Consider the following 24,751-nt stretch of genomic DNA (forward strand, 5'->3'; position numbering starts at 1 on the left):
TGAGGGAAACTCCCAAAGAAGGTCAGGAAGAGCCCCAAGGTCTGACGAGGTCACAGCACACGGAGCACTTCAACTTGCTGCACGGGCTGTCTCCCGGCATCCCCGGGTCTCCCGTCTTAATCGCCTAAGCGTGGGCTTCTTCCTCTGCGCTCCCGGACTCGGCCTCGTAGCTGGCGTGGCAGGAAGACCACGGGTCCTACCTCTGCCAGGCGGTGAATGACCTCGAGCAAGTCACCTCATGCTTCTGTGGCTCGGTTTCCTCATCTGTAAGTTGGGGATAATACCCTGGCCTAGAGAGACTCGTAGGCAATTAAATTTAATGACTGTAACTGCACAGGAGGCCACCCCGTGGGTGGGGAGCACAAGGAGGGTGTAGTCTTATTTCAGCTGTTTGCCGTGCCTGAGAGGATTCCACGGAAGGCCCGGGAGACCTGGTTCGCATCCCGCCTCTGCCCCTGCCTTACCCGCTGCGGGACCTCAGCTGAGAGCTTTTACCCCGGGCCTGACTCCCCCATCGGTAGTTTGCCTGGGACAGTCTCAGCTTGTAGCGGATATCCTGACGTGATTATCGATATCAGCCCCTGAGTCTCTGAAGACAAATCATATGGTCTCCCCACCCATCGACCTGCCACCCGCAAGGACTCCTGGGAGGATGAACAAAGGAAAACTCCTGATGAAGCTGAAAGTGCCCCCCAGCCACAAGCTGACCTCGGCTGAGTTGCATTTACAGAAACATCAGTCTGATACCCAAAAAGAAGAAGCGATTTAAATTCTACCACGGCCAGTCATGAGAGCACCATCCACAACAGGCGGCAGGATTTGCTGAGAACTTCATTCTCCATCTCTCTCCATCTCAGCCTCGATAGCGGTAGCGTACTGAGCTGCCGTGAAGCCCGGCTCCTGCCGCCGCTGAGCTCACATCTCAAGCCCTGGGCTTTCCATTGTGTCTCTGCTCCTCCTTCTGCTCAGTCCTTCCCTATGTAGGTCAGTTCAGTCTCTCCAGAAATATTTACAACATGGTATTTTCTCTTTCTCCCCATCTCAGAAACCCAATGAACCCTGCTGAGCAATCAGGAGATGAGTTGAGATACCACTGGGGTGACCAGCCATCTCAGGGGTTTCTGAGACACTTGACGTTCGGTTTGTAAAGCCAGGACAAGCTGGTCACCCTAGGTGCCCCAGCCATCTAGGTGATAAATCAGTAGGTGTTCAGAAAAGGGCAGGTGTGTGGGTTTCAGTCCTGGGCAATGCAGAACTTTGAAAAACTAGGATGGCTTTCCCCAGAAAGATACCCAAGACAAGGACTCAAGGAAGGCAGTTTATTTGAGTGATGGTCCCAGTGTGGGGCCAGCTGCTCTGAGAGGGGGAGGAACTGGAATAAGGGTGGGTCACATCTGCTTCAGTATTGCTGAGGTCTCGAGCCAGACAACACCATGAACCCACAGGATCGAAGATGCCATCCAGCCCGGGAACCGTGGCTCCATCAGAGCTGTATCCCCAGGGCCCAGCATAGCAGCAGCCCACAGCAGGAACTCAGTAACTTGTGTTCACTGAATGAATATACAAATCCGTTCTTCCGAGACCCAGGCTGACGGTGTGATTGCCCAGAGTTGCAGGTCCCAGGCTGTGTCCCCAGATCCTTGACTATATTCCAGGCTGCCTTATACTGCGGCTCGCTGTGCCAAAGACCTTCCTCGTCCAGTCACCCTCGCGTGTCTATTTCAACAGCCCCCCTAGTGCTCATCCAAAAAAGGAAGAATATTAAAGTGTACCCATGGGAACTGACTACTGAGAACTCTGACCTCTGGCTTTATCTAAATGTAGACTCCTGATTAAGCTTAGTAACAGATCATCTGAGGGCCGTGAACCCACCAAACACATCACCGGGGGGTTTGTCCTGACAGATCAGAGCTGTGTTTTCCTACCTGCTAATGAGCCATCTGCACTCATTGAAATGTGGCGGCTCCTCAGTTTTAATTAGAATCAGCAAAGTCAGGTTGGCCTTACGTGGCCCACTTGCTCCAGAGACTCTTCAAAAGCATCCTCTCCCCCCAGAAATTCCAGTATGGAGACCTTCAAACCTAAGAAGAATTTGACTTAAAAGTCCAGATTAAAGAAATTCCACTGGAATAAAGTCTTTGTCGAAACACACTAATTGGCAGACAAGAGGAGGACTCACTTTATGTTCAGTGGAGCACGGTTCAGGAAGGAGTCTAACCGAGTCTCATGGCTGATGCTTCCAGGCACGAAGCGTGGTTGTTAATGATGCTGAGAGGCAGGAGGTGCTGTTACGCAAACATTTTTCCATCTTTCTTCTCAAGTTCTCAATTACTGTGTCCTAACCAGCATCCTTATCTGCCTCCACACTCTCCCTCCACTGAGACACACTCCACTCTGTGTCTAGGACTACTTTCCAAATCACACATCTGACTGTGGCTCTCTCCTGCTAAAGGAGCCTGCTGCATCTCCTCCCTGCAAACTCCTAGCCCCCTAGCCCAGCAATCTGAACACCAGGGTCCACCACAGACTCTGCAGACAATACCTCTGCCGTCCCACCTCCTCCGTCTCCAGCCTGGTTTCCACCAAACAGCACCCTCTAGACCTGCTCTTGTCTTCTCCCCTAGGCTGGCCCTGGGGTCTGGTTAGCCCACCATCCACTGGCCACGTAGTGAATTTCCACTCACTCTTAAAAGACCTGGGTAACTCTCTGTCATCATTTCCTATTCATTCGTCCATTCAATGGACATCTGTTGAGCCCAAACGTCTATTAAGGGACACAGTTTGCTCCAGGGGAAGGAACAGTGAGCAAAAGAAACCACATACCTGCCCTGAAAGAACACAATAAACAAACAAAGAATAAAGGAATAAAAAGATAATGATACCACCCATGGAAGGAATAGGTGGTGGTGACGGGACCTCCTCCTTCTGTCTAGATAAATTCACTCCCGAACCTCATTTCATTTCCCAAAGAAGCCTCCCTTCCATTTCCTTAGACATGCATCCTGCAGGTGAGACCACAGGCTGGGATCAGGACCTTTCTGGTTCCCAGCTTGGGCTGTGGTTAGACTGGGAGGAAGGGGAGAAAGGTGCCGTCGCTTCTATACCATCACCTGCTGGGAGCCAAGCCCACGCTGAGTAAATCGCCCATGTCCCTTGTGCCCTGCAGCGTGTCCGAAGCCAGGGGGCACTCCCAGCAGTGGGAACAGTCTGAGCTTGGGCAGGAGCTAGGAATTCCCAAAAAAGACACTGCACAGAGCAGACAGGCCAGTTTGGAAACCCTGTAACCTAGGGAATCTCACTTCACCTCTCTGCCCTCAGTCTCCCCACCCAGAAGATGGGGTTGGGGCTGGACAGGTGGCACCCGATCCTGGAGCGTCTCTGGATGCAAAAGGAGACGCACTGCCTTTGCTCTTTAGGCCCAGACAACGCCTCCTGCTGACATGTGACTTTCCCTTATCCACGATCAACGATGTCTGATGCTGCGTCCCTGTGGTAAAGGGAAGTTTATCGCTCCCTTTTTGAAATAATTTAGAACTCCATAAAGGGAAAGCTTTCCCAGAGCCTGGCACACAGGAAGTACTCAGCGCACTGACTGTTTTTACTGTTACAATTGCCCAGAAGAGATGTGGTCCAGGAAAACATTAATCTTGTGATGGGTTTGGCTTTCTTGCCTCAGTGGCTCCCCAGACGCTGGAGGCTACTTGAAGGCAGAAATTGCGTCTGCTTCTTGCTCGGCATCAACATCCCAGCAGAGGGCCTGGCTCAAAGTCCGTACTCAACGGACATGTATTAAATGAATGAACAATGAGAAGACTTCAGCAGTCGATAGGATTGAGCCTTTGCTGCATGCTGATCACAGTGCTAAGCACTGTTTCATTTAATCCCCAAGCAACTCTAAGAGGTAGGAGCTATGGCTCTATCCTCATTTTATAGATGAGAAAGTTGAGAGCTGTCCACGTGACTTGCCTGTGGTCACACAGCCTGTGGATGGAGAGTTCATCTAACACCAAAGCCAGTGCTCTTGGCCACTAGCCTGGCTGCCCCGGGCATGGTCATAATTTACATGTGCCAAGTAAGCCAGCTGTACTGAGATTTCAAATAGTTCATCAAGTGCCAGGTTATAGGTGGGAAAACTGAGGCTTGGGGAAGGACCAAAGCCTCCCACCTTGTCTGCGGAGCCAGAGGTGCCCCCTGTCAGAATGGGACAAGCCTCTGCAAGGGCTCCAAGGAGGTGGGCATCTGAGCTGCTCAGAAACAGGAGGACAGACCTGCTTTTCTGCTTGGCTGAGCAGACCTCCTCCAAGGGGCAGGGCTGCCTGAGTGGACAGCTCCCTTGGGCACTATTCCCCTCCCTGCACCAAGTTCCACAGCCAGCTCCCCACCACCATCCCAGGCTGGGAGCCATGCTCTCTGATTGCCGACACACTCCCAGCTACCATCATAAGACAAACCTGTTGGGAAATCTTGCCTTCGCCTTCTTTCTACTGTCTCCCAGGGAAAGGGCAGGGGAGTGAGTCTTTTCCCAGACCAGAAGCTCTCGGTTTCAGGACCAGATCTATCATTTACAGCTCGTGCGGCCTTGAGCAAGTCATTCTGCTCCTCTGTGCCTTGATTTCCTCCCCTGTCCAGTGGGGATCAGAATACCTACCTCCTAAGGCAGTTCATCGTGTGGACAAGTAGACTCTAAAATGCCCAGCACAGGACTCAGCACATACATGTTGGATGAAAATGGGTGAATGAATGGACGAATAAGACTAAGTATAGTGAAAGATACACAGCTAACTATCCATGAAGAATCTTCAAAATGGCTATATGTGATTTTTTAAATTTAATAAGCAATTTTTCAAAGCTGGCACCTCAGAGAAAAAATTGTTTAAAGGCTTATGTGGCATATGGACACACTTGTCGAGGTTTTTAAAGGGATTTCCAAGCATTTTAAAGGGCTTTTGAAACTGATGATAGGGGTTCCACTAAAGAATTTTAATAAATATGAATTGTAGAAAAGTTTGGACAGGTGCCCTTCATTTCTCTTATATACAAGTTGATATTGGAGGGAAGAGTCCAGCTCAAGTGCTAGAGCACATGCTTAACATGCGCGAGGTCCTGGGTCCCAGTACCTCCTCTAAAATAAATTAAAAAACAAACAAATACACAAATAAGCAAACAAATAAACAAATTGCGATTTCTCTCAGGTACCCAAGTGTTAGAAATTACCAGAGGAGGAAGGGAGTTAAATATGCAGAGAAGCTTGCTGGGGGCGGAAATACGAGGGCAGTGTTTGCTAGAATACAGCAGACGCACATTGCTGAGCGTGCTGATCCTCAAAACAACACTACAAGAAAGGAACTCGTGTTATCTTCATTTCATGGGTAAGAAAACTGAGAGCCATAGATGTCCTTAGCTGTGGTCACATAGTCAGTAGTAGATGTGGGAATTTAAATCAGGTATATCTCCTGGAGGAGAAAGAAAGGAGGTTGTGAGAAGGAATGTGGTGTCAGATGGCCCCTCATGGTGGACACCAGGGGTGCTGTTGTCTGATACAGCTTGGTTGTTACAACAGCTGAGCCAGAGACGGAGGAGCTGTGTTGTAACACCCCACCCCATGATCTAACCACAGTGTGAAAGACAGACAACCCAGAAGAAGATAAAAAGTGAAGGTGGGACTGGAAGAAAAAAGAAAGGAAGGGAAGGGAGAAAAGAAAGAAGGGAGAGATCGCCCAGAGCGTGCGGAGTCCAGGCAGGAAATAAGAGAGTGAAGTGACTCGAGAGACCATGGATGCAGAAGAGAGATAAAGCTGATCCAACATAGGGATAATAGTGTCTCCAAAGTAAAGAATCCAACACAGAGAACAGAAGTCTTCAAAAGTACAACATAGAAAGTGAGTAAAGAGTGGATCTGTAGCTCAGAGGGACACACGGTGTTCTAAGAAAGATTGTTGCAGGGAAGTCAACACCAGCCCCATCAAAGTTAAGTTAATGAACTTCACGGATAAAGAAAGATTCCTTTAGGGCTTCAGGTAGAAAAAGCCAGTCACTGAAGCAGAAATTCCAGACTAGGTCTAGGCTTCTTTATAGCAACAATCGATTCTCCAAGCACCAAAAGACAAATGGGGATCATCCCCGGGTGGAAGGGTTAAGGGCGACCTTGTTTCCTTTTTAAGCTTTTTTATATTGCATGCTTCCTTTACTTGTTTAAAATGGGCAAATATTACTTATGATAATCTGAAAAAAATAAAACTATTTTCACTTTGAAAAGCAAAACAAAAATAAAGGACCTAGACAGAAACTCATTCTGTTCCCATATCAAAACTCACTCTTTGTCATTTTACCCTTGATTTAAAGAAACAGACCAGGAGAGACTCTTAGGAAATCAGGCCACCAATGCCCAGAGGCAAAAGAGAAACAAGTGAATTCCAGGACTTGGAAGAACATTCAAATAAAAGCATGAAGACTGTTAAGTTCCTTTTGCATACTTTTAAGACTGTTAGTGTCTTGGACTTGCTTGCGTCACAATGGATAATTAAGACTCATACTTGGGAGTGACCCAGCCTTGAGTTTGGGTCCCACTAGTGATGTGATTTAAGGAAGTTACTTTACTTTCTTAAGTGTAGGTTCCTTTGTATGCTAAGTGGGAAAAATAATAGTAGAAACTATCACATAGTAGTGATAACTGAATGAAATAGTATGTCAAGTGCTTTTCATAACGTCTGCCACATGTTTACCACCACCATCATGAAGCAGCACCATCATCTCTATTATCACCATTACTGCCATCATCTTCATTTCTTTATCATCATCATTATTATTATCACTCTCCTTGCTAGCTAGCATCATTATCAACCCCACCACCAGCATCACCATCACCATCATCATCACAATCATCACCATTATCATCACCAGCATCATTATCACCACCACCACCACCACCACCACCACCACCATCATCATCACCATCATCACTCCTTGCTAAGAGACCTTGGGCATGTAACTCCCCTTCTCTGAGCTTCAGCTAACTCATACAATGGGGAAAAATAATGCAGAGGAGTTTTAAATTGTAATTATAGTAGCTAACATTTAATTATTGAGTATCTTTCAGGTGGCAGACTTAGACTAAGTGCTTACACACAGCAGTTCATGTATCCTCGCAAACATCCCCAGTACTAAGTCCCTGCCATCATACTTCACATGTGAGAGACCTGGATTCCAGAGGAATCTGGCGGGGTCCGGACTTCAACGTGTTCTCACCGACACCGGCACCCAAGCCCCAGCCCACTGTGCCTCACCACCTTCTCTGGTTGTGAGGTTCAAAGGAAATGATGGAAGTGAAAGCCCATGATTACAGGGGCCATGCAGGATCCTCGTGGTTGCTTGTGTTTGTCCTGCGGGGGTGGCCTGAAGACCTGACGAAGGAAAGAAAGAAGAGGCCTGATGTAGATGTCCTTTGGACTCCAGGGTGTCTTAATCATTCCTTCACTGATCCTGAAAATCTTTACAGAGCACTTTGCATGTGTATCCTAAGAGGAGGGTCCATAGCCAATAAATAAATCATGGCCCCAGCCCTGAAGCAACAAAGAAAGTGCAGAGAGGTGGGTTTGTCAATGTTCTGCTCCATCTCAAGCTGATGCACCGTCATCAGGAAGTGTTAACTGAGTTACCCGCAGGTGCTCCCAAAACACACCTAGGGAAGTCAGGGAAGGTGAAACACCAGCTCTCAAGCCTGTTCAGGCTTCAGAAGAGCTGTGAACTGCCCCCTGGGATATGCTGCAAGGCTCACAGCAGCGTTCGCTGCAGGACCAGCTGGGTGTGTGATACAAACTCTTTCGGACAATGCAACATCATGTGCCCTACAGACCCAAGGCTGGTTTCAGCACATTAACTTTCAATATGCAACCGTTGATCTTGTACATTTTGATAGATACCTTTAAGGTAAAGAGAGTCCACTTTTTTGTAGTAAACAGCATATCAAATCTTTTCAAAATCAAACTTAGGGCATTTAATTCAAGTAAATAAATATTATTTGCATGTCTACTGTGTCAGAGATGCCAGGCAATTGGAGATGCTGCCTGCCCCGGAGGGCTCACAGTCTAGTAGAGGGGTCAGGGAATGGTGCATGCATTCTGGGTCAGTTTTGAAGTGCGAAGTCCCAGGCTTGGTGGCAGCTTGCTGGAGTGGTAATTGTGAAAGCTCTGGAGAGACACAGGCCTGAGTTGGTCCAGGCTCTGTGACCTTGGGTTGCCTGGTTGAACTTGATGAGTGTTGTGGTTGTGTGCAGTGCTCACACTGAGCTCCATGGGATGGAGAATCCCAGAATTCAGCCCCTCCCTTCCATCCACCTCCACTGCCACCATCCAAACCCCCTAGGCAACATTGCCTCCTTCCTGTGGTACAGGAGAATGAGGTGTGGGAGGATGGTCAGTCGTGTCCCAGGTCTTTGGTGAGTCCCTGGGATGCATCCCACCAAGTGAGGGTCCTTGGCTTCTTGCGGGAAAGAATTCAAGAGTGAGCTGTAGTTGAGTGAAAGTAGATTTATGCAGAGAAATGCACACTCCATAGACTGAGTATAGACCATCACAGAAGGCCAGAGAGGCCACAAGGTATGTGTGGGGGGAGGGTTCAAAGTAAAGGTACTCTCCATACAGAGCGCAGGCCATCTCCAAAGGCAAAAGAGCTACCGCGAGGGGCGGGGTTGCTAGTTTTGATGGGCGGTAACTTCATATGCTAACAAGTGGGAGGATTATTCCACGTACTTTGGAGAAGGAGCTGGGATTCCCAGGAACTGGACCACTTCCCACTTTTTGACCTTTAATGGTCAGCCTTGCAACTGTCATGGCCCCTGTGGGAGTGCCACTTAGTATGCTAATATGTTACAGTGAGCATATACTGAAGCTCAAGGTCTACTGGGAGTTGAATCTTCTGCCACCTTGGTGCTAATTGCTGTGTCATTCTTTTCATGGCTGTGCCCTGCCCCTTGCCCTCCTGCCTCACCTGCACTGCCCAATAGCCTCCTGTACCCATCTTTTATCCCTCAGTCCTTTCTCCAGACAGCAGTGATCTCCACAAAGTGCAGCTTAATCACATCTACTTAAAGGCCCACGGGAGTTCTCTTCAACGGCAACCCCTCTCCTTCACCTACAGAGGCTGCTTAATCGGCCCTGCTCACCTTTGCCACCTCACCCCATTCCTCCCTACCCTCCCTCAGGTGTCCAGACAGGCTGGCCTGTGTTCTAGACCTTGACCCAACCCTTTTCGCCTCTCTACCCTCCCATCCCTCCCCCGGCAGGATCTCCCTCAGATCTTCACAAGCTGCAACTCCTCCTTTAAGCCACATCTCCACCATCATCTCCCCCAGTACTACTAAATAGACCCTCTCCCATTGCTCTGAATGTTTCCTCCAGTGCCTATCACACACTGTGATTATTCATTCCTTCACTCTCATCCTTTAAACAAGGACAAATAAACAAGTCATCTTTTCTCCCCAGCCAGATGAGGGAATGTCATGAGAGCAGGGGCATTGCCGCTGTCCTCCAGGAATGAGGGGCCAGCCCAGCACAGCCAGTAATCACTGAATCTTGATGGAATGAGTGACCCCAGACCAGTGGTTTCCAAACTGAGGTCGGCAAAGGTCCCTCAGGGTTTTCCCCTCTACCATCCATCCTGTCTTGTCCGTGGACCTCCAAGGTCTAGGTCTGATGAGAATGAGGACTTCTGTTGAGGAAGGGAGGCTGCAAACCAGACCTTCATGGTCATACTGAGCCCCAGGTACAGCGCGTGGGCACAGAGCCCAATCCTGTGTCTCACTGAGCAGGACAGTTGGGAAGGGAGGGGTGCAGACCTCAGGGAATCTAGGCCAGGTATGGTGCCCAGAGGGCATTTGGAAATGGGTGGAAGCAGTTTGGGTTGCCATGGCGAAGAGGGGCACTCCTGGCTTCAGGAGGCAAAGGGTGGAAAACATTCTGCAATTGCACAAGTTCAGTCTCTCAAAATAAAGAATTGTTCCGCCCCATGTCGATGATGTTTCTGCTAACACTCTAATGCTTGGGCACCTCAGGGACGGGGGCCCACCACCCATCCAATCAAGGGGAGATCAGACAGGGACTTCCCTCTTCTTAAGCAAGGATCAGCAGAAAACCCCTGAGATTTGGAGGTCAGAGTCCCAAGCCTGAGCCCTGGCTCTGCTACTCAGGAGCTGGGTTACCTTGGCTAAGTCAAGTAACCTCTCTGAGCTTCAGTTTTCTCATCCAGGGAATATGGCAGCCAATACCTGCCTGACTCAGTTATTCCAAAGATAAATTATAAGCATTCCTAACACAATATATTCAGTAAATGCCAGTTGCCTTTTAAATCAAATTGCCACATATCGTACTCAGTTTATGGTGGAGCACAGCTTGATACAGAGGGCATTTGGAGAGCCAGGAGGCTCATCTCGTTGGGATGGGCAGGTCAGAGGAAAGGTTTAGGTACTGTTAAGGGTCAAAGGCTGTAACTCCAGCACCCCCTTCTGCAGGCTCGGCTCTCCCAGGCAGAGCCAGCTCTTGCCAGGAGGGGCTCCTCCACCACGTGGAGATGGGTGCTGGCAGCCTGACCTCTGCAGGGTGACTAGTCCGTGCCCTGGCTGTGGTTGCAGGTGGCATCCCCTTCATCCTGACCGGTGAGCTCTTCCAGCGATCACAGCGGCCGGCTGCCTTCACCGCGGCAGGAACCACCAGCTGGCTCTCCAGCTTCGCTCTGGGGCTCCTCTTCCCGTTCGTTCAGGTATGACCGACAAGGGGTCTTTTGCTCACGAGATTCCCTCAGAGTGATGGATGATTCAGAAAGCAGAGGCTGGTCCCCTCTCTACGGGAGATTCATACTCTTGGTCTGAGGAAAGGGGAGATGTGCTTTGGTCCAAAGCCTTAATCCTCTCCCTCTCTCCCACACCTTCCGGAAGCTGCCCCTAAATGCTCAGGGAGTAGGTCTGCTGAGGGTCTGCAGGGAAACCTCAGTGATCATCTTAAACCAGCATTTTTGCAACGCGCTGGCCCCAGTGTGAGACAAGTCCGTGTCCTTGTTCCCGTGCACACGGCCACCCTGCCCTGCATGTAGCCTCCAGATTGTCATCCACATCCCCACGGCTCCTGTGGTCATTGTCCCAAGAATGATCACAATCGACAGGGAATCGATAACTCAGGGAACAGACACAGGTTCTTTTTGTGTTAGACTCTATTCATTCACTCGCTCGTTCATTCAACACATATTTATTGAGCCCTTGCCTTGTACCTGGCATGATTTCCTGCAATAGAGATGGAGGAGGGGACAAAAACTTGTGTTCAATGGTCCCGGAGTGAAAAAGGAGGCAGGCAACCAAGGTGGACGTGAGGAGGTCAGAGAAGGCTTCTTGAAGCTGGTGACATCAGAGCGGAGACCTGAGTGAAGGGAGGGAGCAGCCTGGGAATGGAGACATCCAGGCAGAGAAGCAGCAAGTGCAAAGGCCCTGAGGCAGGGCCATGCTTGACCTGTGTAAGGAACAGCAAAGAGGCCAGTGTCGCTGGAACAGAAGGAGCAGGGAAGACCAGAGAGGCAGGAAATGAGATCAGAGGGTTCTCCAGGGCCAGGAACACAAAAGATGTTCTGCACAGAGCAAGGGACCCAGCTGCATTCCAGGAGGGAGGGTCAGGCTTCCCTGCTTTAATGCCCACCAGGGCTCCCTGCTGCCCAGAGAGCAGGTGACACCACTGGTGAAGGTGAGAATCTATCAGATGCCTCTGAGAAAGAACCCACCATCCATTCTCGGGGCCTATTTCAACCCTCCCCTGCCTCTCTATTAATAGTCTGCCTGTTAATTAGCTGGCGCTAAGCCCAGCACATTCTGGATTCTCTGCTAGAAGCTGGGCTGAGTCGAGGTCAGCACCCGGCTGCAGATCCACGTGATGGCTACTCCTGCATCCACAGCTAGAAAGCAATTACTCTGCACCAGGCCCCCTGCACGAGGCTTTATGTGTTCATGTCACCCTCATGCAGCCCCCAGCTGGGGTTTCTCAGCCTTTCCATCTTGCAGAGAAGTGAGGCTCAGGGAGCAGACGTGATCAGCCCGAGAGCCTGAGTCACAGTCAAAGCCGGTGGCTCTGCCCCATCACGGCTTCCTCACCAACAGTCTCCATCAGCCTCCCCATCTCCTCAGTCTCAGAGTCAGGGGTTGAGGCACTCTGCAACTTTTAAAACATCCTGACTTAGCTACAGCCATTGCATGTCAGGGGAGGCCAGGAGCCAGGGAGTTAGAGATGCCTCTGCACCCATTTACTCCATCCTCAGGGCCCCTTCGCCTGGCTGCGCTCAGAACATAACAAATTGTCTTTTCAATTGACTTCAAACCTTTAATGGCTTTTTCCAGTTTGGTTCAAAGCCAGCAGAGCCAGGGGTTAGTAAAATATTCATTATCGTGGGGAAAATTCACTTCAAATCGCTTCTCTGTCAACACAGATCTCCCCAACACCCTTACAAATTAAGTGGAGAAATTCTAGAGCCTTCACACAGCCCACAACTAAGTTTTACACATCCTCGACGACGGCCGCTGTCTTCTGAGCGGTTTGGAGGAGAGGGCATGAAAGCTCTCACTGAACTCCCAGACCCAAAGCACCAGCTGGCTTTCCCGCTGCAGCCTGGGAGTTACAGCACTGACATGCCACTAATGCTAGTGTTTACTGAGCGCTTGCCGCGGGCCAGGGAGCGCCTCTTTTTCTGCCTCGACAGATCAGAGACTGGAGCTCAGAAAGATGCTCAGAAAAATGACAGAGTCTAACTTGAACCCTGCTCTCACCCTCACCTGTAAGACAGGGAGATGGACCCCTTGGTTAAAAGCAGATGACCCTGTCCTAAAAGTCCATTTGAACTGGGGTTGAGTTGCTAATCATTAAATACATACACACACACACACACACACACACACACACACACACCCTCAGAGAGATCTCCAGCTAAAATCGATCCATCTGGCCTGTATTTCACGTTGTTCGTTTGGCAGATCCTAGCCCACCCGCAGCTTCTCCCAAACAGAAATGCAGGACTGCGTTTACCTTGAGACACTTTCTGAGTCGGGTGAGTCTGGGGCCCAGTTTTATGCTCAGTTCCATAAAGTGCACACCAGTTCAGGGTACTGAGCTGGAGTGCAGGTCAGGGAAAGGGTAGGGGAGAAGCCAGCGACACAACGGGGCATTTCCTAGGTGTCAGGTTACACGTGCAGTCACTCCGCTTCATGGAAGGTCTTACTACCCCCACATACCAGTCAGGATGGGCTGCGGTTTGCTGCAGGAAGAAACAGCCCCCAAGTCTCAGTGGTGTCCGACCACCTGGGGTTATGTCACTCGTGCTAGATAATCACTGTGGGGAGGCTAGAGATTCTGTCCCAGAGCTTTCTGACTAGGATGCTGGCTGGCAGGACCCCTTCCTTCCGTAACAGCTGCCCCCGGGGCAGGTGGGGGGAATGTGGTAGGTTCCACACCTGCTCATTAAGACCCTGATGCACAAATTCCTGTGAGTGAAATTCACATGGCCACATCCTACCTGAGCGGAAAAGCAAGCTGCCTTCCAAGGGGAAGAGGCAGAAAGTTTGTGCCCTCCCCTGATGAGGACCCTAGCCCGCTTTTCGGAAGAAGGTTGGGTTCAGCAGGCCTGGGAGACCTGCCCGAGGCTAGGGAGCGGAAGCGCACAGTCACGGCCGTGGACTGGCGACTTCCTCTACCCACACGGCTTTTATGGGTTTCACTCTCCTTTCAGGATAACCTGCTTTCTGACGGCCTTGGCAACATGCTGGGGGGCTCACCACATTCATCCCAACTGGCTCGCTTCCCGCCAGGCACTCACCTGGCTGGCGGCCCTGGGGAGCCTGAGAGGTTTCTGGGGCCACCGCTCGTGCTGGGTCACCACTCATGCTGAGTCACCCTGCCATAAGGAGCTGGAGTGTCTGAGGACAGAGTGGGACCAGGACTCAGGACTCTGAGGGTTAGTGTCTCTCCTGCAAGAGCCGCATGCTGAGGCTGTCACCACGTGTAAAAACACATCCATTTGCACTGTCAGGGTGATCTCAGAGATACATCAGTCCCAGGGATGCTGAGAGCCTGGCCTGAGCAGGGACTGTGGCCCGGGAGGGCTCGGCCTGGGCTAGGAGCTCAGGGCCAGGAGGGGTGCCACCCACCCACAGATCTGAGGTCCCACCAGGCGCAAATGACACACATCTGCGTGCCCATCTTAGAACATCCAGAACAGCTGCTTCCTGTCAGACATGTCGGAGCACAGGTGTCACGGGAAGAAGCCACCAAGATGGACAATCAGAGCCGACACTGATTAAGAATTACTGTGCACCTGCTTCTGGTCCAAGCATTGTACATATTTAATTCATTTACAAATGTAATTCATTTACTCCTGCAACAGCCCTGTGAGGTAGATGCCATTATGGCCCCATTTCACACATAGAGAACCTGATGCACAGAAAGGTTAAGTAATTTACCCAGGGTTGCCCAGCTAATGAGGGGTAGAAGTGGGATTGAAACCCATGCAGCTCCAGGCTGTGCCTTCCTGACCACTACACTATACAGTGTCCCCCCAGGAGTCACAAATCTTGACCAGTGTCTCCTACACGGAGGGTGAGAGGTGCTAATCCAGCCTTGCAAATGAGACAGCAAGGTGAATCCCAGAGGCGCGGCCCTGGGAGTGTACGCCCTTCCTGGGGCTGCTCCAACAAATTAGCACAAAATGTGTGGCTTAATAGAAATCTACTATCTTACAGCTCTGGAAGCCCGAAGGTCCAAAATCAGTCTCCCTGAGCTGAAGCCAAGGTGTTGGCAGGGCCGCACCCCCACCACAGGCTCCAGAGCAGAATCCAGTTTCTTGCCTTTCTCACCTTCTAGGATGCTTTCTGGAGTGCCTCGGCTCCCGGCCCCTCCCCATCTTCAAAGCCAGCAGTGAAGCATTTTGCTTCAATGATCACGTGGTCTCACCTTCCATGTCACAACTCTCTCAGCCTCCCTTTTATAAGGGCAGTTGTGATGGCAGTTAGGGTCGACCCAGATAACACAGGAGAGAATTTCCATCTCAAGATCCGAACCTAATCACATGTACAAAGTCTCTTTTTGCCATGTAAGGCAGGCAACATTCACAGGATGTCGGGTCCTGGGATTTGGAGCCATTCCACAGCCGACTACAGGAAGTACGGGTGGGTTTTGGAAGCCTGGCCTGGACACCTGGTCGGAGGCTGCCCAGGAGCCGGGCAGATGTGCTGCTGAGTCCCTGACTACTTCCCCTCTGGTTGAGCACAGGGTGGTCCTGAGACCCCCTGGAGGAGTCATCAGGTGCCAGTTCTGGGGTGGGAGGGCTCCTGGTAGATTCCAAAAGGGCCTGGATGTGCCTGGTAGCAGGAGACAGACTGGACGCTCATACACTAACCACAAATAGTAATTGCATGCCTGGCCTTTGCTTCAGGCATTTGCTATTTCATCAGTGATGTGGGGTCGACCCCACTAGACCTTGTATGCTCTGGTAGGGAGCTCACGCTTGATCCTGTGGGCCAGAGGTTCTCAGCCCTGGAAGCACGTGAGATCCAGAAGGGTGAGTGAAAGAAATAATTAATGCTTGGGACCTGCCACCACCATCACCAAGATTCAGAGCTACTTGGAGCAGCGGGGGAGGGGCAGGGTGGCACTGTTTTAAGTGCTCCAGATGGTTCTAATGCATAGCGGTGGTTGAGACCCTCCAGAGCAGACATTTAGGAAACAGTGAGGATACTACACCACGGGACTAGTGATTGCGTTTGTGTTTCGGGAAGACCCTTCCAGCGGCTTGATGGAGGGGACAGGCTGTGGGCAGGGGACCTGGTGGCTGGGATTGTCTGTCACCTGGAAGAGGAATGGTGTTGGGTTGGATAGGGTGCCGGCCAAGGGAGGGATCAGTCAGGAGTGGAGTAGATCCGCTCTGCAGAGCCGGGGGGGGGGGGGGGGCGGGGGGAGGGGCATGCGCGAGGCAGCCCGGGCTGGGCCGACAGCCAAGCTGGTGGCAGTCACCTTGCTGTCAGGGCAGCGCACACCCCCCACCCCTGTCTTCATCACCCGTGTTTACAGTCCAGCGTCAGCCAGTCAGCAGCGCTGCCTTCCCGGTTGAACTCACGGCACAGCTACGTCTGAACTGGTCCACAGGAAGACCCCCACGATCTAAACAAGGCCGTGGGCATCATCAGGAGGGGAAAGGGGGCCTTCTTCCCTCCTTAGCCCTGACCTTTCAGCCTGGCTCGTGCCTCCTCTTTCCCAGGTGCCCAGTTAGTGTTGTGCTAGGTGACTGTCGGTTTGTTCCCAGGAAAGACGTCCATGAATGTGACACTGGCTTCACAGTTCAGAAGTTCGACGGCACAGCGCCTTCAAAAGTACTCAGTCCCGTCTTCCTTCCTGTTTACGGAGAGCACAGTTTATACGTCAGCATCGGTTTAGTAGGTCTGCCCGGTGAACCCTCTGTGGAAGCGAAACCTTTCGAACTTAAAAAGAAGGAACAGGGACTAAACAGATAGAACAGTATAAAATGATTCTAGATGTATTCAGGACCAAAATGTGCACGCAAAACTAAAAACCAAACGGAAGACAAAGTAGGAAGGTATCACCATGACCCGGGCTGGGGAAGGACAAGACCCCTCAAAGCACAAACAATGGGGAGAGAAAGGGTAGATTCAACTACATCAAAATGGTGGGTTTCTGCCCAACAAGGAACGGCAGGGTCAAGGCTGCGGCAGACGATGGGGCAAGAGAAGCCCTGTGTAGCCTCTAAAACTGATCAGGGAGCAACACCTGCAACAGTGAGGACCTCCTGTGGGTCAACAGTAAAAAGACCTGAGTCCTACAGGGAAGGGGAAGTAGAAAGGGCCGTTCCCAGAACTAGATGCCGAAGTGGTAACATGCGAGGGAAGAGAGGCCTTGAACTTGTTTAAATCAGACAGACAGACTACACCGAGAACATGCCTCTGTGTACTTGCCCAGTTGTCAAATTAGAAATGTGGAGAATACCAGGTGTTGACAAAGACCTAGGGAAATGGGAGCCCTCAAGCACAGATCGAACAATCTGTTACTAGTTATTCAAAATTAAGCATCCGTATTCCCAATGACCCCAGACTCCACCCCTAGTTACATATCCCAGAGATTTTCACGTAGGTCCGTAGGATAGACTGTACAGGAATATTAACTACAGCCTTGTTTGTGGCAATGAGGGGTTAAAGGTAACCTGAGTCGCCATCCCTTGGGGAAAGTATAAATAAAGCATAGGAGAAACACACTACCAAATAGTTACGCTGCCGTGAAAAGCAGTGAACCCGATCTTGACCCGCAAGTGCACAGATCCGACCCCAGTGCTGAGAGCAGAGCAGAGGAGTCTGAAGCCCGATACCATGTGTGTCGTTTATGTAAATTTAAAACACACATATAATGCAGGCGACTTAAAGACGCTGCAAGGGCACACACAGCCGGTGGGAAATGTTTGCCTTTAGAGAAATGTACAGTGTATTCTGTGAGTGTTTAGATTCCTGTGAACGCTGAGGGTCATGGCGATTTTGATCTCACAACAATAGTTCTTGGCACTTATTTAATAACCTTTTCATTTCTCTTTAGGCCATTCAACATCTAATTATTAAATAATTGACACATTGAAGATAGTAGGGAAAGTGGAATAAAGCTAAAATGAAGTAAATACTGTGCTCAGAATAAAGACAGTAAAAGTACTTCAGCTGGCATTTGTTTAACCCAAATTAATTATAGTAAAGAAGAGTTTTTATTTTTAAAACACACATATATAAAGCAACAATACAGATTTTCAGGAAGAAAATGACAGAAAGTTGACTGGTAAAAAGATAGATGGATGATGATGGTGATGACGGATGGATGGATGGATGGATGGATGGATAGATAGATAATAGATAGACAGACAGATAGAAAGAACTGGTTGATTTCAAGAACATCCATCAAACACTTGCACATGAGTTTGTCTAGGGTTGAGGGAAGCGCATGGAAGGGCAAAAGGAATGAGCACAGAGACTGAGGGGAAAAAGAGGAAAAACAAATCAATATAAATAAGAGAGGAATGGTACCCAGTCCAGTAATGATAGAAAGTCAAGAAACGGGGAGTGTGATTGACTCACCTTGCTGTGTCCTCCTCCTCCTCCTCTTCCTTTTTCCCTGTGAAGTTTCCTGGGAGAATTCCGAGGGAAGTCTAGTTATAAATGGCTCAGGATCTCTTGTAGCAACTAAGAAAATACAAAGAAAAGCAAGTGAAAGCACCTGTGTCACGGGTTACTGATGCTGCTTCCTTCCTTTCTGCCAAATGTATGTAATTTTTTATATTTATAAAAAATTGAAATTGATTTTTGTTTTCTTTTGTTTTTGGCTTTTCTCATCCGGCATGATTTTATGAGCCTTTCCTTATGCCCATGGGCATTTTTTTATGGCAACTTCCCTCTGGAAGCAGAGTTCCTGGGGCATCTCCTGGGTCTCTTGGTTTTCAGGGATTGTTCAGGACATGTTGGAGGTCTGCTGCTGACTAGAGTTGAATGGCCCTGCTGGACGCGCTGATAGAGACACTGGTCAAGTGGCCACGTTTAGATTTGGGGAAATTTCGGCCTCCTGATCAAGCTGGGGAGGACAATGTTGGTTAAATGTCCTTTCTGGACGGGAACTTGCCAAGGCAGAGGGCCAGGCTCCAGGGGCCACTGCTGGAAATGATGAAGGCATTGGGGACACACAGGACTTACAAGTTCTGAGTCACAACCCTCCCCTTGCCCAGACCCTCCGGTGGGATCAGCTCTGCTTGCTGTAGACTCTGTAAACGAACCATTCCCATTCCACAGCCCTTCTCAAAGCCATCTCAGCCACAATCGAGAGCCACTGTGTTCCTTTCCCACGGCTACCATAACCAAGTGTCACAGGCTAGGGGGCTTAAACAGCAGAAATCTGCTGCCTCACAATTCTGGAGGCTGAAAGTCCAGGACGGAGGCCTTGGCAATGTTGGTTTCTTCTGAGGCCTCTCTCCTCGGCGTGCAGACGGCCGTCTTCTCCCTGTGTCCTCGCGTGTTCTTCCATCTGTGTGCGTCTACTCCTAATCTCCTCTTCTTGTGAGAAAACAAGTCACCTGGATTAGGGCCCACCCATATGACCTCGTTTTACCTTATCACCTCTTTAGAGACCCCACCTCCAAATACAGTCCATCTGAGATACTGGGGGTTAGGATTTCAGCATGAAGCTTGAGGGGACGCAAGTCCGCCCACAGTAGCCACCAAGCACTGCTGTTCAAGCATTTTGGTCCTTTCACTTATTACAAAATGTGTCAGGGGCAAATGTCTCCCAGCCCCCAACAGAGGCCTGCAAGGAGCCTGAAATTCTTCAGAAAGAAGAAATATCTGTGCCAGCATGACTCTGGACAAAGGCATGAATCCAATCTGTATTGTAGCCCGTCCATTAGCAAAGGGGCCCTGGGCTGCCTCTCTAAGCCTCAGTTTTCTCAGTTTTCTCATCTGTTAGAGGATAAATACCCCAGCTCCCTGCTCCTCATATGTATTGAGAAGGCTGTTTCCTGCCATGTGATTTCAGGGTCACCTGGAGAGAGGAGACAGGGCAGAAAGGGCAATCGTGGTGAATGCCAGAAACCTGCCCCACCCATCACTAGCTGAGCCATATGGGACAAACAGCCTCTCAAGGCTTGCCTCTCCCCTCCCTGCTCCTTCTCTACCACCCACCCTGCCCTCTTCCCGCAAGATGCTCTAGATGGGCTGGGCTGGGCTGGGCTGTCTTGACCCCTGGGAAGATTAATATCACTCTCTGGAGAAACAGCCATAGCCTGTCTTCTCCTCTAGGCCTTCGCTGTGGTCAGCATCATTGGGTCCCTTGGGACACTGGTTATAAAAGCCTACAGATTACTCGGACTTTTCCGTAAACATCAATATTTTCTGGTTTGGAGAAAAGTGCATGCAAATGTGTGCCTGCTTGATTCCACTGGAGTTACAAAATTCCACCTGAGTTCAATAAAATCTGGAAGGGAGAAAATGATGCTCTTCAACTTGAAAAATAGGGTCTTATCCCAAATACCTATGCAAAGTGAGGGGGAAAACTGACACAGATCTGGGAAAATGGGAGCTAAAATCAAGCAAAAGTGCCCCCAGCCTCTCTGGATGGGCCAAGTGGTCCTCCAAGGAAGACAGTCTTTTACCCACTCAGTCCCTGCAGGTACCAGCATTGTGCCAGAGGCAGGGAGGGCAGTGAACAGTGGGGCACAACCTGCCCCAACATTTTATAAAGAACAGATATGACTCTCGTGGGACAAGTGTAGTTTGTGTTTCACGGGAGGAGGTAAAACGGGGTGGGGGGGTCACTTAACTGGACTGATCAGTGCAGGGACCTTTCAAGCTGAGATTGAAGAAGCACCTGCTTGGGGTAGGGGAGGGAGGCGATGCCTGGCAAGGGGATGGAAGATGCTGGCAGAAGCCCTGAGCAGGCATAGAGCAGGCTTCCGAGGGAAGGAGAGGATTTCAGGTCCTTCTGAGGGAGGACAGGAAGCTGGGGCCAAATCCCTCAAGGCATTGAGGCACTTAGGGACTTGGGGCTTATCCGAAGGACGGTGGAAGCCACTGCAAGATTTTAAGACATGATCCGTTTTGTGCTAAGAGACTTCTCTTTATCTGCCTGGTGGGAACTAGATTCAGGGCAGAGGAAGGAAAAATGGAAGCTAAGGTGATAGAAGCCAGCACAGCGGTTAACTCTGTGTGTGCTGGGGGTGGGATGAGGGACATTGACTAGAAAATGGCACAAGGAACTTTCTGGAGTGGCGGAAATGTTCCACATCTTAGTAGAGGTATTGGTTACGCAGGGGTATACTTTCCTCTGAATGCACTGAACTCTACACTAGAGTTCTTTGCAAGTTATTATATGCAAACTATATATTGGTAAAAATTAGTATTTTTTAAAAAAAGATGTTTCAGGGTAAAGTCATCAGGACTTAGCAGCAAAGACAGAGAGGGAAGGAGTCATCAAAGGTGATATCAGGTGTCGGTCTCGGGCAGGAGGGAGGACGGCAGGGCCATTTCTGCAGGCAGCTGGAGGAAGAGCAGGCTTGCAGGGAGGGAGGGAGGCTGCGAGGGGGAGACGTCGGCAGGGCTGTTAATGTGGCTTCCAGCAGGGCATGTGGAGCTGAAACGCCATCCATCAGGCAGCCCCAGGGCCGTGCCTACCTCAGAGGTTCCTGGGCAACTCCAACGAGACCTTCAGTGCACATGGGACAGCAACTTGGGAGCCACAACACACACCAGAGATGCACGTCATCACTGAGGTCCCCGCCCCCTTCCAGCATCCCGAGAAGCGTCCTGATGTTTCCGGTCCGCTCTGCTCACAAAGCAGAACAGCCTGGCCTTTTAAAGCTCTTCGCAGAATTGGAGTCACAAGTGTAAGGCACCTGGCTTCCCATCAATTCTTAAATGGCGGTCTGTGCGCTGACTCATCCAGGAGCTCGGTGTGAATCACCAACCGGCCAGCGTTCCAGCTCCGGGAGCGGGAGCAGGGCGGACACTGAGCAGAAGGATTATATTTTCGTCACATCATGAAAATCTAACTTGGAAGCTTTTTTGTACTTTCCTGCATCTCCATAAAAGTCCTCTCATTTCGTTAATTTATCAACTCGTTCAACAATACTAAGAAAACGCTTACACTGAGCCAAGCGCTATCTCAGGTTGGGGGTCCTGTGGAGAGCAGGTGACATGGATTCTGCCATCATGGAACTTACAGCCCAAGCTTGGACACGAGGTGACAATTCAGGGAGAGAGGGAACAGCAAGCGCAGAGGCTCGGAGCCCGCAGAGGCACGGTGGGAGGCGGGAGCGACCCAGAGCCAACGTGGAGGAAGCACCGAGCGAGGGAGGCGGAGGGGACACCGCACGCCTCTTCGGGGCAGGCCGAGGAGGCTGGTCTTCATCCCAGAGCAGGGGCCCGGAAGTGGTTTCAGTAGGGACTCACGTGACCAAGGTATTTTTCTGAAAGGCTCCTCGGGCTTTGCTGTGCAGAACAGACTGGGGAGGGAACACAGACGGGGGACACCAGTCAAGAAGGCGAGAAGCTATGGCTCCTTGGGTGAGGCAGGGCTGATAAGCTCCAGCCCACCCCTTTTTTCGGTAAATAAAGTTTTATCGGGATGTAGCCAAGCGCGTCCCTGTGTGTTTCATCGTCTCCCATTGCCTTCCCGCAAAAGCAGAGCTGAGAGGTCCTGACAGAGACCCGATGTCGCTTTACAGGCAAATGTTGCCAGTCCCTGGGCTAGACTTCCAGAGTGGAGCTGCCAAGGTGGGGTGGCTAGACTGGGGGGCTATTTAAGGAAGGCAATACAGCAGGATTTAGTGGGAGGACCTCACATGGCTGCCGAGGGGACAGGAAGCAACATGAATGACTTTCAGGTCTCCAGCTGGTGTCGTCCAACCTCAGGCACCCTCGTCCTCATTGTGCCGGGCCCCACGGGGAGGGAGGAGGGCTGCCATTCACATCACACTAGAGTCCAGGCGCTGTCCTCAACACGCTGTGATTAACTCAATTTGGCAAACAGTCTACACCAGATGCTGTGGTGAGTTCTTGGGACCCAGAGAGGGGTGACTTGTGCCCCATCCTCAGAGAGATGACAGCAGGGATGCCACCGACTTGCTAACAGCGGGACATGCTCAGTAGAGGTCTGTGCGTGTGAAAGTCTCTCAGAGGAGACACGCTTGGACCTAGTGTGAAAGACGCAGGGACGGCTTCTAAGTAAAGTTTGGAAGAGAATCTCTGGTCTGTTCTGGGGAATGTAGTCACTATTGCAGGAATTATTCATTCTAACTCTTTTTTTTTTCCTTTCTAACACTTGTTGCTTTTGATAAATATAACCCAGAGTTACACGGGGTTCTAACTGTGTTACCTCTAGAGCACGTGGCTTTGTGACCAGATTTCTAGGCAGTGCCCGTGCCCCTCCTCCACCCCGACAAGGCTGATGTGCGAAGGGACCCGGGACTACTCTGTCAGGGCTCGCAGCTCCCTTCCCAGCTCTGTACTTCGCATCTAAAGCTTTCCTTTGTTCAGGGAAGCTGGCAGCTTCAAAGAGCTGCTGTGTTTTCACAAAATTCTGATAAACTGGAGCAGAAGAAAGGTGAGATTTCTCTTTAATATCAGGATCTTTTCCTAAAAGTGGCCCTTTGCCATAATTGCTTTATTTTTTTTAGCATAATTTGGTGGTATAGCATACTCTCAAAAGAAAAATTGTTTCTCCATTTTAAAGACTATGGAACATTTTCATGATAGTTTGTAATAGCACAAAAGATGTGTTAGAGAAAGGATGTAACTGCAGCTCATAGCGTTTATGTGGGTTGGAGAAGGGAGTTCCCCGGATGACAGGACCAAGCACCTACACAAGGGTCTCCTGTCGCTACTACTTCTGTTCCCTTTGGGGCTTCCAGGAGATCACCAGGACCTCAGGGCCAGCTACCTGTCCCTGCCTCCAGACTGGTCCTCAGCTGAGCCACCTGGCAGGCTGAGTCCCGTGTCCTGGGAGAATTTTTTTTTTTTTTTTTTTTACCAAATTCTTGTATCTAACTCTAGCTATAGAATTTTCTTTTGGTTAAGTTCCTTTTGAAACTTGTTCACCGTGAGTGAATTACCGCTTGGGTTTGGGTTCTTTCACTCATACTATTATATGTATATATATTTCTATAGAAAGTGTACATAATAAATCAATTTCTCTGTAAGTATATAATATACAGAGTATATATTTTTAATTATAATTATGAAACACGTCATACTCAAAGGAGGATGAAATGCATCACCTAGACAAAGAGAGTAATTTGATTACTGTTATTATAGAATTATAATATGGAAAAAGTAGCATTATACGGAAAAGTAGCAGGGAAAAATCAGCGCACTCAGCCAGCGTAAGCCATGGCAATGCCCTGGGTGCCTCTCCCTGATTCCTGGCTGGGATTTTGCACTCATCATGCTTTTGTTTTTTTCTTTTTTTATGGTTTGACCCCCGTATGAAGGTGTCCCCTAAAAATCTAGTGTTGTGCTTTGCCTGATTTTTGTGTTTATATAAAGAGAACCGCCATCCTGGAGGTGCTTGCTGTGCCTCGTTCTTATACGCAGCGTGTCTTCAGGTGCCATCCATGTCACATGCCCGACCACAGGCCACCGTCTTTTACTGCTCTATAGAATCCTTTGTATGAATGCATCCTAATTATTAGCCCCTTCCCTTTCCCCAGAGCATCAGAGCCGTCTCCCGTTTGCTCGCTCTGTGAGCAGTATTGCTCTGAATTTCCAGGTACGGCGCACCAGTGTTCTGTGCTGATGGGAACGCTGGCTGCCCGCTAACGCAATGCGGGAGCCACCGCCAGCCACGTGACCGCTGAGCACCTGAATGTGGCTGGGGTGGCCGAAGCGCTGGGCTTTTCGTTCATTTAAATTCAAATAGAGCCTCTCCAGAACAGACGCACCCTGCGTGTCACTGCTGGGTCGCAGGACACGCGCAACTCGCCTTGACGCGGTAAAGCCCAGTCGTGCTCCAAGGTCGGCACGGCCGTTTCCAGGATGAAAGTTCGTGTTGCTCCTCAACACTTGGCATTGGCGTTGGCAGACTTTTCCGACTTTCACCGACCTGGTAGTGCGGGATGATATAAAATTATGGTTTTATCTCGTATTATCCTGAATCACTAAGGACAGTGAGCACCTTTTCACAGGCTTAGTTGCCATTTGTGTTTCCTC

General features: G+C 50.1%; 1 protein-coding gene across 1 annotated transcript in view; it reads left to right on the forward strand.

Annotated features, from left to right (window-relative positions):
- Positions 1-24,751, forward strand: part of SLC2A9 (solute carrier family 2 member 9) — a 170,607-nt gene that overhangs the window by 142,510 nt on the left and 3,346 nt on the right. The window contains 1 exon segment of the mRNA XM_064489355.1: positions 10,625-10,752. Within this exon segment, the coding sequence (XP_064345425.1) occupies positions 10,625-10,752 (128 nt within the window).

Source organism: Camelus dromedarius, chromosome 1 (assembly GCF_036321535.1).
Source record: "Camelus dromedarius isolate mCamDro1 chromosome 1, mCamDro1.pat, whole genome shotgun sequence".
Classification (NCBI taxonomy): Eukaryota; Metazoa; Chordata; class Mammalia; order Artiodactyla; family Camelidae; genus Camelus; species Camelus dromedarius.